The 15,785-nt window shown below is 35.4% G+C and overlaps 4 protein-coding genes across 5 annotated transcripts in view; 3 read left to right on the top strand and 1 right to left on the bottom strand.

The window, feature by feature from the left end:
• The first annotated feature begins 6,227 nt into the window (after positions 1 to 6,227).
• On the top strand, positions 6,228 to 9,664 carry LOC106308250 (tetratricopeptide repeat protein 38-like). Of its 2 annotated transcripts, XM_013745395.1 has the most exons (15): positions 6,228 to 6,397; positions 6,836 to 6,955; positions 7,056 to 7,208; positions 7,296 to 7,394; positions 7,488 to 7,589; positions 7,682 to 7,825; positions 7,911 to 8,005; positions 8,074 to 8,203; positions 8,305 to 8,409; positions 8,486 to 8,592; positions 8,666 to 8,717; positions 8,810 to 8,899; positions 8,971 to 9,055; positions 9,135 to 9,199; positions 9,312 to 9,664. In XM_013745395.1, exons 1-15 carry the CDS (start codon positions 6,344 to 6,346, stop codon positions 9,405 to 9,407), a joined length of 1,497 nt encoding a protein of 498 aa, XP_013600849.1. In that variant the 5' UTR covers positions 6,228 to 6,343; the 3' UTR covers positions 9,408 to 9,664. The 2 variants fall into 2 exon arrangements, with proteins under 2 accessions (XP_013600849.1, XP_013600848.1); XM_013745394.1 differs by lacking the exon at positions 9,312 to 9,664 and having other exon boundaries at positions 6,229 to 6,397; positions 9,135 to 9,305.
• Positions 9,665 to 10,901: 1,237 nt separating this feature from the next.
• On the top strand, positions 10,902 to 12,819 carry LOC106311886. Its single transcript, XM_013749209.1, has 2 exons — positions 10,902 to 11,556; positions 11,640 to 12,819. The coding sequence occupies exons 1-2, from the start codon at positions 11,008 to 11,010 to the stop codon at positions 11,922 to 11,924; spliced, it is 834 nt and encodes a 277-aa protein (XP_013604663.1). The 5' UTR covers positions 10,902 to 11,007; the 3' UTR covers positions 11,925 to 12,819.
• A 124-nt stretch (positions 12,820 to 12,943) lies between these two features.
• LOC106311884 lies at positions 12,944 to 14,999 on the top strand. Its single transcript, XM_013749207.1, has 4 exons — positions 12,944 to 13,604; positions 13,673 to 13,818; positions 14,311 to 14,376; positions 14,470 to 14,999. Exons 1-4 carry the CDS (start codon positions 12,944 to 12,946, stop codon positions 14,827 to 14,829), a joined length of 1,233 nt encoding a protein of 410 aa, XP_013604661.1. The 3' UTR covers positions 14,830 to 14,999.
• A 110-nt stretch (positions 15,000 to 15,109) lies between these two features.
• LOC106311885 (ultraviolet-B receptor UVR8-like) overlaps positions 15,110 to 15,785 on the bottom strand; it is a 4,719-nt gene continuing 4,043 nt past the window's right edge. The window contains exon 7 of the mRNA XM_013749208.1: positions 15,110 to 15,415. Coding sequence (XP_013604662.1) covers positions 15,213 to 15,415 — 203 coding nt within the window. The 3' untranslated portion in view covers positions 15,110 to 15,212. The remainder of the gene's footprint in view (positions 15,416 to 15,785) is intronic.

The following is a 15,785-nucleotide window of genomic DNA, read 5'->3' on the forward strand; positions in this document are numbered from 1 at the left end:
TTTATATTAATCCAAACTTTAGAGTCTTACATTGGGCTTATCAGCCTCAACACATGAATTCAACCACATAGGCACCATAGAATATAACTTAGGAACAAATGACGTAAACGTAGAAGTCTCCTTCGCTATCCTATCTGCTGACTTATTACCACTCCTCGGATGATACTGTACTTTGAAACCTTCATTTGCATTCAATGAGGTCGAGATATTTTGTATGATGGGAGCAAGTACCGACCATATTTCCTCTTCTCCGTTGAGCATTCTTGCCAACATTTGTGAATCTGTTTCAACGGTAAGCATTGTTTTAACATTATTATTCTGGGAAGTTTTATATTTTGTTTGACATGAATCATCATTAGTATATATATGTGGAGTTTGCAAAATTAGACCACAAGTGACAACGTACTTAATGGTAATGGGGGTGAGAAATTAGACCACAAGTGCCCGGCTGCAATCCATTTTAGTTGTTCATGTCGTTTAGTTTCATTTTCACTGTTCATTTCCCAAATTCAAAATTTAAATGATTTACCTGGGACCATTTACCGCAGAATATACAAATTAATCACCTTAATAGATATATGAATATTTATGTTTTGTTTTACAGATGCCCTAAAATCATCAAGTATTCGATTATATTTTATAAATCTGATTTATTTGCTAGAATTATGGGAACTCAATTGGGTAAGAATGATATGACCCATGATTTATGATCTGTAGATTGTAGGCTAAAAAGTATTTGTTTTTAACTATAGTTGAGTTCTTCAATATATAATACGAAGCGTGACCAGTAATATTATGGGTCCGATCTTTAAGCAAACATAGGTAACATATGCACAGCTTAGTTAGATTAATACTTTTAAGCGAACCATTGTTTTTTTTCTGAAACTTATTTTTAAACGATTGTTGCTCTAGGGTTTGTATCGACATATTTCAGTTATATAGTTTCTTTTAAGATAATTCAAAAAATTTAATCAGTTCTTGGTGTAGTATGGTTTCTCATTTAATTTTTGTATATATCTATCTATAATAATAAAGGAGAGTTTTTTCTCACCTTAACCCTCCACATCATTTTTCTATATGGGGCATTTCTGGACACGTGGCAGACTAAGAATTTTCAGTTTCGAAAGGTTTTGTTATGGCATTTGGGTTTTTAAAATATGTTTTGTTCAGGCCCATTGAAGTGTAGGGTTTACGTCATTTTCTGAACTTGGATTTTTACAGCTCAGCTGCCGACTGATTCAGATGACGTCGCCGATCAACTCTCAGTAACCTCCTCCACTCTCATTAATATGTACTTTAAACCGAGATTTAACGTGATGTACTTTACTCTCAAGCTTTCGATTGAGCTTAAAAAATGTAAAAGACGACGGTAAATAGGGTTTTAGCACTGAAAAAGTATCACCAATTTTAGCTAGAACCTCCTACAAATTTTTAAAAAATTCCAATTTACTTCTCATTTTTCCAACTCCATTTTAAACGGTTTAATAATTGATTGAAGTATCTAAAACAACAATGAAGAATATGTCTACTCTGACATAGAAACAATATTGCAAGTTACGTTATTTTAAATTTAATAAAAAAATGGATAGTAAGAATCAAAATAATATAATGGCACGATAGAAAATATGTATATATCAAACACATCAAAAACCAAGTTTTAGACAATATAACACCAAGTAGTGTTCTTTTTTTTCTTTTTCACCAGTGTTCTTTAGATGTAGCAATTCAGAAATAATAAAAATAGAAGATAAAAAAATGGAATATGCACATAAATGTAGAAAATGGACAATTGTGTCAAAACATAAATGTAGAAAATGGACAATTGTGTATTTATTGATCTAATAAATTCAAAGTATAAAAAGAAAATTTGAGAATAAATTTGACCAAATAAAAACAAACCATTTAAAATTATAAATATTATCAAAGGATATATTTTCAAAGTGAAAATACAATTAGAAATCAGAAGTCAAAATCTAAACTTACAATATACACAGCAAGGTAAACAAACTAAAATCAAATATGATAAGTTACAAAAAAAAATAAAAACCAACATTATGCAAAACAATATATATATGATTGCAATATTTCAGAACATTGTTATAGATATTATTTTTGTTTTTAGATTTTGAAAAATTTAAAATATATATGAATTTAAAAATTTTTAAAATAATTTAAACGGGTTATCGGAACTCAAACCGTATCCGAACCAAAATTTATACCAAACGGTTCTGAAATCTTTAACTCCGAAGACCCGAAATCTGAATAGACCTGTAGCAAACCCGAATGGGTAGCCGAACGTCCATCCCTAATTTCAACTATTAACACTAATAAAGGAAACACAGTTTAACACTAATGGCACCTACTACCAATATCAAATATATCAAATAGCTTACATTTTGAAATCCTATAATCTGCAAATCAAAATAAAAATATTCGTTGCATAAATATAAAACAAAAAAACACATACATTTACATGTTTCTTTTTCCAACATCGATTCTACTTTATGTTTTAAGTTCAACTATATTTACTTTGATGCAACTATCAATTATTTATTCTATTTTTATTGTATTAATCTATGAAAACAATTTATGCTATTTTTCTTTGACCTAAGCAACTACAAAACAAAGTGATACACTATTATTACTAACCACTATCAAATGGATCAGAAAAAACAATTTTAAATTCATTAGAGAATAAAATATACAAACCCGGCGCGTAGCGCCGGAATACCACTAGTAAATTATAAATCAAACTTCGGTGTCCTTTCTAAAATTATTTAATTTTCTTTGCGATTATGATGTTCATATTCTTTGGAATTTTGGGCATCACAGGACATCACTTTGCTTGCGCCGTTGCACGCATGGTAGTGAGCAAGAGCGGACCCACGCTAATGTGTACAAGCCACATGCCTCCGATTGAGATTTCAAGTTGTAAATAATAAGTTAATTGCCTCAATGGCTTTCATTGTTCCCGTTGAGATCCAATATCAGCAGCTCGAGTATACACATTACAATTCTTTCACTTGAGGGATTTTCCAGACTTCTTCATTCCCTCTCAAGATTGTAATTCTACTCTCTAAAGAATTTTCAAGACGACCAAAAGTTTGATGTTTCCCAGGGCGTTCCTGGCCAAGCAAGATAAAACATTAGTCCGAAGTTCTTAAAATTTTCAAAAATATATATATAAAAACAGGGTCGTGCCTGAGTAAAAGCCAATCAAGCATATGCTTGGGGCCTTGAACAATTATATAAATATTAGGGGCCAAATCCTAACAGAAATTACTAAGTGGCTAGGTTGGTTATGTACCTATTAGAAGTAGATAAGGTGCCCAGTTCGATTCTTCCCCATAACATTTTAAATTTTCATAATTTTGAGGGGCCAAATTAATAATTGGGCTTTAGGGCCTAACATTCTCAGGCACGGCCTTGTATAAAAATAGACACTAAATTTGTAAAAAAAAAATTTAGGTCCCCAAATTATTGAAATTCTTCTTAAACCGTGTATAACTCCTAAAATCTCAGAACCGGCCATGTTGTCTCCACGGAATAGTACCCACGATCTCTGAAACACAGGATGTTAATAAGCTAAAGGAGCCAAAAGCAAACTTGTCACTAGGCAGATACATACACAAATCCTCTCTAAAATGGAATCTAGAGGTTGTCAATTTGAAATAGCTAATGCAGATTCTTGTAACCATTTTTTTTGGTACAAATGTTAAAAAATATGGTTTCACCTCTTTGCCGGGAACCCAAGCATTGTAAATAGTCCGTCCCAGCGCAAATTGAACTCAGGTGATGGTAGTGACAGCCGCAATCCCTTAGTACTAGGCCAACTCGACGTTGGTTGTAACCATTTTTTGTAAAGCTAAAAACAATCTAGATAACAGTTTGGAATCAAAAGTTATTCATTCCGAGAACAAAGTAAGCTTAATGCAATATATCATTAACTCAATGGATGATGGATCTCCACAGAAACGGACCTACATATTCATCTCCCATGAAAAGATAGTATCAGGAGCAGCGAGGAGATCGTATAGGACCACTGTAAACGGGCTACGAAAATAGGCCTATCTAGCCAAGTTATATGGTAATCCTTATACCTGACCTGGTGGCTTTTACTTCTTTGAAAATTATGAAAATATTGTTGTTACTTGAATTTTTTTAAGCGAAATAGTTCTCCCATAGTTTGTTTTGAAGTCGACCTGATTTTCATTCTTAACCCCATAACATCAGACAGAGCCGTGCCTTCATGTGACAGTTTGAAACATTGGCCTAGGGCATCATATTTATATATAAAACTTAGGGCATTTTCAAAAAGTTATTTGATATAATCTATTGATGAAAACACTTTCTGAAGTTATAACTTGAACTTAGATAACAACTTACGTTCTTAAAACTTTTTTGGTATAGTCAAAGCCTAAGTATAAAAATCAATTAACGGCTGTTATATCTATATTATCTTTAAATATTTTATTCTTTTTATTTAATATATGGCACTTATTTTGTTTATTTTTTTTATAAAATATTCACTGTAATAAAAATATATTAACGATTTCTAAGCCCAAATAAATATTGATATCATTGTGATTACTTTTTTGTCTATTATTATTTATTCTAAATCTTCCAAAGTAAACCTCATGATATAAGTTTTGAATAAATATTATTTAGGCTAAAATAAAAGTTTTATCTTACATTTTTATTTTATAAATGAAACATAAAAATAAAACTCATTTTTTTAATTTTCTAATAGCACATTTTACAAAAATAATTGTATTTTAATATTTTACTGTAGAATATTTTTTTTAGTTTGGCCTATGGCATGAAAAATCCTTCGCACGGGTCTGACATCAGAGTCCGTGAACATTTTCATTCGGCTCTTTTTGGCCAAAGATCAAACAATAGATTACATACACCTGATTAAAGAAGGTTCAACTCCAAGCCATTAATCAAAATTTCTAGCAGTTTCGGTCCACGTAACATCACCAAAACAAAGCATTGAGAGTGATATAGATGCATAATTATCAGTAGTATATATAGTTGTGTTGTGAACCTGTGACGATCTCCTTTAGCTTCATGAGGATGCTGCTCTGTGAAGTTTTGCTTCTCTGGTGGCCATCTCGAGATGAACAAACTAGACAAAAGTAGTTATGCTTGTCTAGTGTTCAAGCGAGTCAACATCGATCATTAAGTGCGCAGCATCATTTTATCTTATATGACTTCGAGTTCGAGATGAACATTAGACAAAAGTTACTAGACGCTTTTTGCATAACTACTTTTGATAGTGGATATGTTGTTATCCAAAATTAGAAACAACTTAACAATTGAGATCTTCTGAACCGCAGGTCAAACTCACTAGTTTACGTGGAAAAGTCAGCCGAGAATTTTAACTGTATTAGGATAATGATTCATGAATCTTTCTGCCTTTAAAGAAAGTAAAAGAGTGATCAAATTACAAACTTAGAGATTGTCACTATCTTGTCGTTTATAAATGCTTTTACACAAAGTGAAGGCAAAAATCTGACGCAGCAGGCTAACAATACGATAAGAATGATCGAGTAAATCTGACATCTCATGATAACCAAATTGAAAGAAAATAAAGATAAGGAGACGTAACTTAAATATACTATAAAGATCTTTTGGTCTGGCCATAACATCAAGGTAACTATATAGCTGACGTTACACTATTATCCAAACGGGTTTGAGCAGATAGAACATGACCTCGTGCTAATTTTTTTTTTTTTGTTAATATTAGGCTATTAGCGTTCGAACGCTACATATAGATTATCCTGAAAAGTCTGAAATTTATGTCCATAACTATTCATATATCCAAAGTAATTTTTTTAATTGATTTAATATAAATTTTCGTCCAAAATTAATTTGAATCTGGAACACAAAAATAATATTAAATCAAGATTCAAATTAATTTTGGACGAAAAATTATATACAAGAGTAATATTATTGTATATAATATAGATAATTCAATAAAAAATAACTTGTTTACAGAATAAACTATATAATATGGATAAAAGGAATACTTCCATGTATACACATGATGTGCTGGAGATTGGGTTGCTTTAGAATTTGGATAGTGTACGGATTCATGGTATCATTTCGCAAGTAATTTTTTTTTTTGTAATAGTCCTCCTTATTCCTAAGTTTTATTAATATAAAACTTTTTATACACTACTTAAAGAAATATTCAAAAGAAAATACAATTTCCTTCGTGTCTATCCACAAGTTATGCCACCTTTCTCTGCTGATATTCTAAGTCAATAAATACCTAACGGATCTTCTCAAGTTTCTGCAAAATCCAGTTTTTGTTTAATCCTGTTGATTGATCAAAATGAAGGCTTCATATTGTGTTAGTCAGAACTTGTCCATGTCTTTGAAATGCATGGTAAGTGACCTTTCTTCGATTGCGATGTCGTTCTGTATTTTGGAAAATTCATCTGCCTTCTTATTGTTCTTTTAACGTTCGGGTTATACGAAAATAACAGATGCATGCATAATATATGCACGACCAGCCAATATAGCTTATACAGGTGTGATTAGTAACCCTTTATTGAAATGAACACTAACCGTTTTATCTCTTACATTTTTCATTATATGTAACCTTATATAGCTCTTTTTTACTGTTTAAATATTTTTACCGCATAAAATCACCAATCGGAAATAATTTATTTGACGGAGTCTTGTAACTTGTCACACAAGAAAACAAAAACCCTTGGAACATATGATCACTCTGTTTAGAGAATTCTGTCTTTTTTCTTTACCAATCTGTTATGTATCGGTTAACCTCACGCGTGAACTCTGTTTCATATCTCCGGTACAACAGAAAGAAGATGAAAGTCAGATTCATAAGTACAGAAAAGGAAGCAGATATGTTTGGTGGGGTTATGAGGTCAACACCTCTTCAGATGATTGCATCGCTGCCATTAACTCCTATTCTCACCAGGTTCATCTATCTTTTCTAGAGTAGGGTTGTACTTTCCTACCGTTTCTCTTTTATGTCAGTCCCGTTTTGGTTTTTTGACATTGTTGTATGTCTGATGAAGGTTCTTGGCTATGGAAGAGAGAAGAAGGTGATTCTAGAAGCTCCATTGTATGATAAAGATTGTGTTTTGGGCAACGTTTTGGCTGCCCATTGCCTTATCTCTTCTGACGTTTCCAGAGCCAAAACCTATGCTAAAGCTGCAGAATCTCATCTTGTAAGCTCGCTCTATCTTGTTATCTACCCCTTATAGTGTCTAGTTTAGTGTCGTTTGAGCTCTAAAATTCATTGGTTTTACTTTTAGGGAAAAGCTACACCGTATGAGAAAGCAGTTTTCAAGGCTGTTAATTACTTGATATCTGATCATATGGACGAAGACGTGGCTTTGGAGTTACACTCTAAGGTTAGGATGTTTCTTGGCTTCTGGTTCTTCGTAGTTCTGCTTGATCTCCTAGCCGTTATTCTAACTCTCATGTAAACTCTTTATATTTTGCAGTTATTGAAAAAGTTTCCCAAAGATTTGCTATCTTGGAAGAGAGTAGAGATTCTCTGTTTCTACATGGGTCGACCTGATCTCTCTTTGCCTCTGTTTAAGAAGGTGCCTCACATGTTGATCATATTGATGGTTACTGCATGGTTAACATTTTAATTACTTTGTCATCACTATCTGTTGTTTACTTCACTTGGTAGATTATACCGGAGAATCGAGACCAAGACTATGTTTATGGTATGCTTGCCTTTCCCTTATTGGAGCTTGGACATTTAGCAGAAGCTGAGAAAGCGGCTAGGAAAGGATATGAGATCAACAAAAACGACTCTTGGGCTCATCATTGCGTGAGTTCCACGTTTATTACCCAAGTCTTTTGGTAATATTTCCTTTTATCCATATGCAAGCTTACATTTGTGTATGTTTGAGCAGTTGTGTCATGTTCTTCAAACTGAATGTCGTTTCAAGGAAGCAGTAGAGTTCATGGAAGGATGCGCAGCTTCATGGGATTCTTGCTCTTCCTTAAGGTATAAAAATCATTTTCAAATTACTTAGAAACATCTTCTGATCATCTACTAAATAAATATATAAATAGGTATTCGCATAATTGGTGGCATGTAGCTGTTTGTTACTTGGAAGGAGGGTCACCCCTAAGTAAGGTACAAGAAATATATGATCATCAAATGTGTAAAGAACTGGAGAAAGAAGATGCTGTTGCTACAGATGTAAGTATCCCTTATCATGTGTCTTCCCCTTTTAAATAATGGAACATGGTACTTCCATAATAAGCAATATAATGTCTTATACTTGTAATACTGAACTTCAGGTTTATATGGATGCTCTCGGTTTGTTGTTACGCTTGGACACACGCGATAAACAAGATGAGTTTTTAGACAGACTAAAGATCCTAGCAAACTGCTTGACTGATGAAGTAAGTAATCCATCTATATGTTTGCCTTGCATTTATTTGCACTTCTTACAAAGTTTGCGTGATTTCAATTGTTCAGGGAATGTGGTATCAGGAGTGGCTCTTTGATATTACAATAATTTGGGCATTGAGCAAAGTTGGAAACACTTCACAGGCACATGTATTGCTCGAGGGCCTCAAGTCCCGGTTAGTTCTTCTTTCTCTTTTGTGACATTTTTCAAATGAAATTTTTGTTTCTTAACTCATCTAATTCTAACAGAACATCTAAGATGAGCAAGAAGAAACAACAGTTGATGCAGAAAGCCATCCAGGTCAGTTCTTATTGATACTGACTTATAAACTATATGTTACTACTTGAATTCTTTTATCATATCATAAGATCGTTTTTCTTAATTTAAATCAGGTTGCTGAAGCTGTTTATGAATATGGGAAAGGCAACTACAAAAAAGCTCTAGAACTGCTCGGTCCAGACTTTGACGCTGCTGACTATAAGGTAATGCATGTTCTTGCATTTATTGAAGAAAATACAGCAAAATGATTTTACCTCTTTCGTGTTCAAAATAGGTGATTGGAGCATCGGATTTACAGATGGATGTTTTTAATGAAATATGGTACAAACTGTTGTTACTCAACGGCAAAACTTCTAGTGGTACACTCACGAAAACACTTTTCTTCAGCTTGTTTTTTTCCCTTTACAAAGCTAACTCTGCGTTTTAAACACATTGCAGCGATTAAAGTACTGGAGAAGAGGATCAGACAGAGAGATGGTGCTCCTTTCTTGTGGCGTTTGCTGGTATTCTTTAAGTCACTTTATATGTGCATAACTATTGATTCAGGATACTTTTATACGTCTACATGGAATGATTTGTTTTTACGGTTTATGAAACGTTGATGTGCTGTAACAGGAGAAGAGTTACGCTATGGAAGGCAATACAGAAGCTGTCATAACTGCGTGTGAGAAAGCCAAGGCGTTGGAAGCTTCATATTTCAAGTTTGATTGATTGAACCAAAAGAAAAAACAGCATCGTCCTGTCATCCTTTTGACATGCTTTTGCACTCTGTTACAATAATTTAACTCGTTATGGTCATATAGGTCAATGTAAAAATTGACCATAAAGTTATGGTCATATAGGTCAATGTAAAAATTGACCTTAAACATTCTATGTAAATTTGGTTCATAAAAGACTAATAGACGTTCACGTAAGATTACAGGATTCAAATTGTCAATATGTAAGTTTTGTATTACTTTTTTCAGCAACATAAATAGACTCAAGGATCTGCTAACTAAATAGAGGAACTCTGTGTCTTTATGGACAAAATAGGACGATTGACTTCGTACACCGCGTGCAAAAGTGTCCCGCCTTTGTATTATGAATCCTGGGAATATGCCGGAGATGATGATTTTTTCAGTATGATGCATCACTAAGAACTTCCAAATGTCATTAGTTTGTGATTAATAGAAAAACAAATAGTGCTAAGACTTGTTAGTAATTTTTAAATAACTGTCACTGGACATGTTTCTTCATTTCATTTGAGAAATTTTTGATTTGAATTTTTTTTTTTAAATTAACAAAAAAAATTCATGGGGAAATAGTGACATTTTTTGAAATAATGTTAAATTTATTCAAATTAAAAATTTATTAATATATTGCACAAAAAAATACCACATATACTTATAAAAAATTTATTTGAATAAATTTAACATTCTTTCAAAAAAAATTACTTCATCCGTTTCACAATACTTGATGTTTTAGAAGATTTGTGTTGTTTTATAATAGATGATGTTTTGATATTTTAATGTTATTTTTAATTTTATTGGGAACTGTGTAGCCAATTAGATATTATAATCATTTATGTAATTGGTTGAATGATATTTAAATTATATTTTAAAACTACTTTTTAGAAAAAAATAAATTTCTTAATCTTTGTGCATTGAGTTAAAATATCATGTATTGTGAAAATGAGGGGGTATAACCTTACTGAAAATTTATTTATATTATATGTTATATATGATTTTTATCAAATACATATTAACTCTATTTTGCTTCTTCTCAGATATAACTCCCAAGTTCAAAAGTTATAAAACATTAGAATATAATTTATAAATTTTAATCTTGGAAAGTAAAAGAAATGTTAATATTCTGATTTTGGTCTGGAACACAGGCTAAAATATAGTTGGTGTCTTGGGATTCTCGCCACTGACTCTTTGTCATGATTGGAAGTTTGCAAATCCAGAAAATGTAACATTGTGCATGCATGTGTGCTACTTTGAAATCGTGAGACTCGTTATAAAGACGTGAAGCAACCAACACGTTCTAAACGCTAACAGAACATGCTATCATATTGTGCTGACGTCGAAACTAAAACGCGGTAATATCCAGTCGGCAAAGTCTGACATTTCCAGTTTACTTTACAACACTAACCAGTCCCGTGTCCGCTTAACCACAAAAGCCCATACACATATAAATACACAGACCACATCTTCACTTCTTCTTACATATATATTCCCCACTCATTAATTTTTTTTTTTAACAGAAGACGAGCAGCTTCAGCCAAAAGGAGAAGACAAGTAGCTTCGACCAAAACGAAACAGCATCAGCAATGGAGTTTTTCCAGAAAGCTAAAGCTATTCGAATGCGTAACAGCCACAACAAGTATCTATCAGCAGACGACGACGGAGAAACAGTGACTCAAAACAGAAACGGTTCAACCAAAAACGCTCAGTGGACCGTCGAACCGGTTCCCGATTCATACACTGTAATCCGTCTTAAAAGCTGTTACGGTAAATACCTAACCGCTTCAAACGAGCGGTTCTTGCTCGGAGGCACGGGGAAGAAGGTGGTTCAGTTAAAACCGAGTCGACCCGACTCGTCTGTTGAGTGGGAACCGGTGAGAGAAGGCTCCAAGATCAAGCTCAAGACGAGATACGGTAACTATCTAAAAGCTAACGGTGGTCTTCCTCCGTGGAGAAACTCCGTCACGCACGATAATCTTCATTTGTCGGCTACTCATGATTCCATCTCGTGGGATGTTGATGTTGTTGAGTTCCTGATCAATCTTCAAGTGACGGCGGAGACAGAGCAGCCTCTGGAGCATAGGAGGACATCACATTCGAGAACGTCCTCTCTTTCACTGAAATGTGATCAAAGTGTGAGTTCTTTTTTTATAATTATAAAAACACCCTCACAATTGGTTTAAATTACAATCTTGACACGAGTTTTGATTTTGATTAGTCGGTTGTGTATCCACCAAAATCGGGTGGGAGAACGATTTACTACCATATAGTTGATGATGAAGGACACGTGGGAGATGAATCAACCGTTGGATATGCTTGCACATTTAAAGGGAACAGCGTGGCCGAGCTAACTCAGACGCTGCGAGAAGAAACGTGCTTGGTGGATGCTGTGGTGTGCACTCGCAGTCCATTAGATGGCAAGCTGTTTCCCCTCTGTTTGCAACTTCCTCCTAACAGTGGAACATTGCATGTCGTTTTAGTACCTTTCTGTGCTAGCATCTAGACGTGAAGTAGAAAAAGAATCTACCAGGGTCAAAATTTACATATGCAAAATTACTCAACTAATGAAGGTGGTCAGACCATGAGAATTTAAACAATTAATCAAAATATATAACAATTATATGCATATATTATATCAAATTCAAAATTTCACAGGGGTCAAACTGACCCATGTGATCCTTCATTGGCTCCGCCACTGAGTATTAGTATCCCATATTGTTGTAAATGTAATGTTTTCCTAGTAAGCAGTTGCAATCGTTTTTATTCTCATTATCTGCTTGAAGCTCTCTCACCATATTCAGTTATGACATTAGAAATGAGTGATTGGCTTCTTGTGTAGTGGAGCATTATGATATGAACCTTGTAGGAAGTCTAGAAGATAATCAGAGTTGGTAGCTGGTATACAAGACTCGTGGTACTTGAGCATTGCTTGCTCTTTAGTAAGAGTTGATATAACAAATACAAATATTCACAAATGAAGTCCATATGCGAGCATCACTAACCTGAAAAAATCAAATAGCACAATACTAATGACCTTAGTCAGTATTCACTATGCATCAGTCCACCTTAAAGTGGGTTGTCAAACCTATCCCTTTGGAAACGTATCCTTTTTTTTTGTCCAGTTGTATAACGTTCTGTCTTCTTCATCTGTAAGAAAATAAATTTGCATGATCTGTGTGTACTTTCGTTTGTTATTTCCAAGAACCTCCTAAACTGATAAAAAATCATTAAAAATATCTAATCCGCGACAAATAGTTTAGAAAAAATCTCAAAGTGTAACCGAATAATTGAAAATGAGATTGCTCCGATAAATAACACTGTATTAAAATATTAATCTAGAAATTAGGACTAATCAATCTATCAAAATTATCCAATCTATAAATAAGAACTCAATAACCAGTCGCTTCAACTTATCCCCATCTCTCTCTCAAAAAAAAAAAAACCCTAACCGTCTCATTTTCTCCAACGCCGCTGTTCAACGGTGGTGACTCTCCTCACTCGTTTAAACCGATCTCCAACACCATGGCTACTACCGCTACCTCAGACGCCGGAGAAGGACCAGTGATGGCCCTCATCAACAAACGCCTCCGCGCCCTCCGCAAGAAACTCAACCGAATCGCCCAAATGGAAGAATCGATCTCCCAGGGCAAAACCCTAAACAAGGAGCAGCAAGAAGTCCTCCGCTCCAAACCCTCCGTCCTCGTCCTCATCGAAGAGCTCGACAAGCTCCTCAATCCCCTCTCCAACGCCGTCTCCGAAGAAATCGCCCTCGCCACGACTCACCACAACGCTCCCTCCTCCGATCAAACCACCACGGTGGCGGTGGCCCCGGAGGAGAAGGAGAAGGAGAAGGAGGTCGAGAAGCTGGAGGATTTGGTGAATCTGTTGTACTTTGGCTCGCTCTTCGACGTGAAGTCGCAGAACGAGCTCGCGTCGATTATGATGACGAGGACGCACGAGAGAGGGTGCTGTTTGGTGTACGATACGGTTACGGATGAGTCCACCGCGGATCTGCTTTGTGATAAAGATCTGGACTTGATCTCGCGACTTTGGAGTATGATGGTGTCTAGGCCTGCGGATTCGAGTTTGTCTCATAAGAACGCTTTGGAGCGTTGCGTTGAGCATGCGAAGCTGTGGTTGGCTAACTCGGATCAGCCGATTGCTTCCAACTGTGAAGTTTCGTGTAAGAAAAAATACCAACTTTGTTTTTGAGTTTTGGTTTCTAGTTATTGAGGTTTTCGTGTGTTTCAGATGCTACCTTGAGAGAAAAGGTGAAGAAGATTATGGGTTCTAATTACTTCACTATTACCCCGGAGATGGTAGTGGCGCCCGTTGAAGCAACGGCTGAAGCTGGTAGCTACGGTTCTTTCCAAGTCGCTGCTGACAGTGAGCAAAAGGTATTCACATTTTTAGTGTATATGATTCATGGCTTTGTGAATGCGAAGCTCTAACTTGATCTGAATGAGGAGATTAGTGATCTCCTTTCTCTAGTTGGGGTGAGATGAAGTTTCATTTGTGAAGGAGTCAGTCTGTATCGGATTCAATCGCGAGAGTGAGATGTGGCATGAGAACATCAGTAAGCTAAGTTGTTTTGTTAGGATAGAGAAGTATATATCTTAAGTTGCTTGTTTGGCTGTTACAAGTGTTGTTTTGGTTTTAGAGAACACCGAAAGAACACTTCATCCTGGCTAGAATTGTGTTCTACTATATGCTTCTGGTTTATTCATGCGAGTGGTGGTGATTACAAATCGTTACAATATTTGTCTTCACTATATTGATTATGGAATGTTGAGACTTGTTTCTGAGTGTCTAGTTATGTGCTGTTGAGAACACACAATCTATTCCTTTGTGTTCTTTCGAGCAAGACTGATGTTCGCTGTTGTTTGCAGGAAGAAGACGCATCAAACTTTAAAGAACAAGAATCTTACGTTAACGATCAATCTGAGCAACCAAAGGTAATCTTGCGAAATGCGAATCCTTAAAAGTATCTTTAAACCGATTGTTTGAGGCTGAATCTGATGATTTTATTTATCTATTTGGGTTTGAAGGATGAGTCAGTAGTGACGGAAGGAGAGGTGGTTCAAGGACAGCAGGAACAAGGCTACACTCAGGTGGAAGGAGGGAGGTCAAAGAGAGATTACCAGCAGCAACAGTATGTGCCACGAGGATTCCACCAGAACCAGAGAGGTCATCGAGGTGCTAGAAGAGGCCATTCCAATGCCCCCCTGGGAGGTCGTGGTGGTGGTGGCGGATACTCAAACGGGCGGTATGAATCTTATGATAATTCAGGTGGAAACGGTTACCAAAGGAGCCACTACAACAACAGAGGAAGGGGACGTGGTGGTGGAGGAAATGGCCATTCATACAACAACAACCACCAAGACTCTGATGTTAGTGTTGCGTCTTAGCTTTGCTGCCTCTTTATGGCTTTTGAGTGCGTCTCTCTATGTTTTCCGCTATAACTCATATATAAGCCTTGTCTCGGGTTTGGAACTTTAATCAAATGGCGTTCTTTTGTTATGTATGAACTTTTGTTTTTGTCTTTTGTGGCCATCAAAATGCTCCTTTCTTTTTCTCTTCACGAGAGCCATTACATATTCATCCAAACAGCAGAGTAACAATTAGCGTATGAAACGTAGCTTGTAGATAGTCAAAAATCTGTATATCTCAAATTTTCCATCACTGTAATGATACAAAACCCATTATGTTCATCTGACGAGAATCATGCAAACAGTTGAGTTCTTGCACTGTATAAATGTTACACACATTAGTTTATATAGTACATCCATTTTTATGATGAAGTTGGCGAAGAAGAAAGCTGTTGTTTTCGCCTTACAACATAGGTAAATCCACTTCCGCAATATACGTTGGTCTCTTTAGTCTGCAGGTCTCCACTTCCTAAGCTCACCAGTTGAGGATTGGTCTGATCATTGGTGTCTCCATGACCTAGCTGGCCATGTTCACCCCATCCCCATGTCTGAACTTCTCCACTCTCTGCAAGGCAATATACACAGGTTGTTTGTTTATAAACTGAGAAAGCCTGAAGAACAAAGAGATGAAATGTCTCCCTCCCTCCGGGAAAATGAGCATTTAATTCCCGAAGTATTTGAAATCGGCAGTTTTAATACTCAAGTATTGCTTGCGCATACTTATTCCCCAACTAATAGTTGACTGCGCAAAATTGAGAACAAAATAGTCAACTGTTAACTGATGAACGAAAAAATAACGGTTTTCGTCAACTTTTTAACGGTGGAATATTTTAATCATGATTTTGCGCAGTCAATGATTAGTTGGAGAACAAATATGCGCATATAATACTTGAGTATTTAATTTGCCGATTAAAAATACTTAAGGAATTAAAAAC

The sequence above is a fragment of the Brassica oleracea genome, chromosome C8 (assembly GCF_000695525.1).
Source record: "Brassica oleracea var. oleracea cultivar TO1000 chromosome C8, BOL, whole genome shotgun sequence".
NCBI lineage: Eukaryota > Viridiplantae > Streptophyta > Magnoliopsida > Brassicales > Brassicaceae > Brassica > Brassica oleracea.

Coding starts and splice junctions, on each gene's coding strand:
- LOC106308250 (XM_013745394.1), top strand. CDS start 6,344: ATGAAGGCTTCATATTGTGTTAGTCAGAACTTGTCCATGTCTTTGAAA. Junction 7,395..7,487: donor CTTTGGAGTTACACTCTAAG/GTTAGGATGTTT, acceptor TATATTTTGCAG/TTATTGAAAAAGTTTCCCAA. Junction 8,900..8,970: donor TTGACGCTGCTGACTATAAG/GTAATGCATGTT, acceptor TGTTCAAAATAG/GTGATTGGAGCATCGGATTT.
- LOC106311886 (XM_013749209.1), top strand. CDS start 11,008: ATGGAGTTTTTCCAGAAAGCTAAAGCTATTCGAATGCGTAACAGCCAC. Junction 11,557..11,639: donor CACTGAAATGTGATCAAAGT/GTGAGTTCTTTT, acceptor GATTTTGATTAG/TCGGTTGTGTATCCACCAAA.
- LOC106311884 (XM_013749207.1), top strand. CDS start 12,944: ATGGCTACTACCGCTACCTCAGACGCCGGAGAAGGACCAGTGATGGCC. Junction 13,605..13,672: donor TTCCAACTGTGAAGTTTCGT/GTAAGAAAAAAT, acceptor CGTGTGTTTCAG/ATGCTACCTTGAGAGAAAAG. Junction 13,819..14,310: donor CTGCTGACAGTGAGCAAAAG/GTATTCACATTT, acceptor TGTTGTTTGCAG/GAAGAAGACGCATCAAACTT.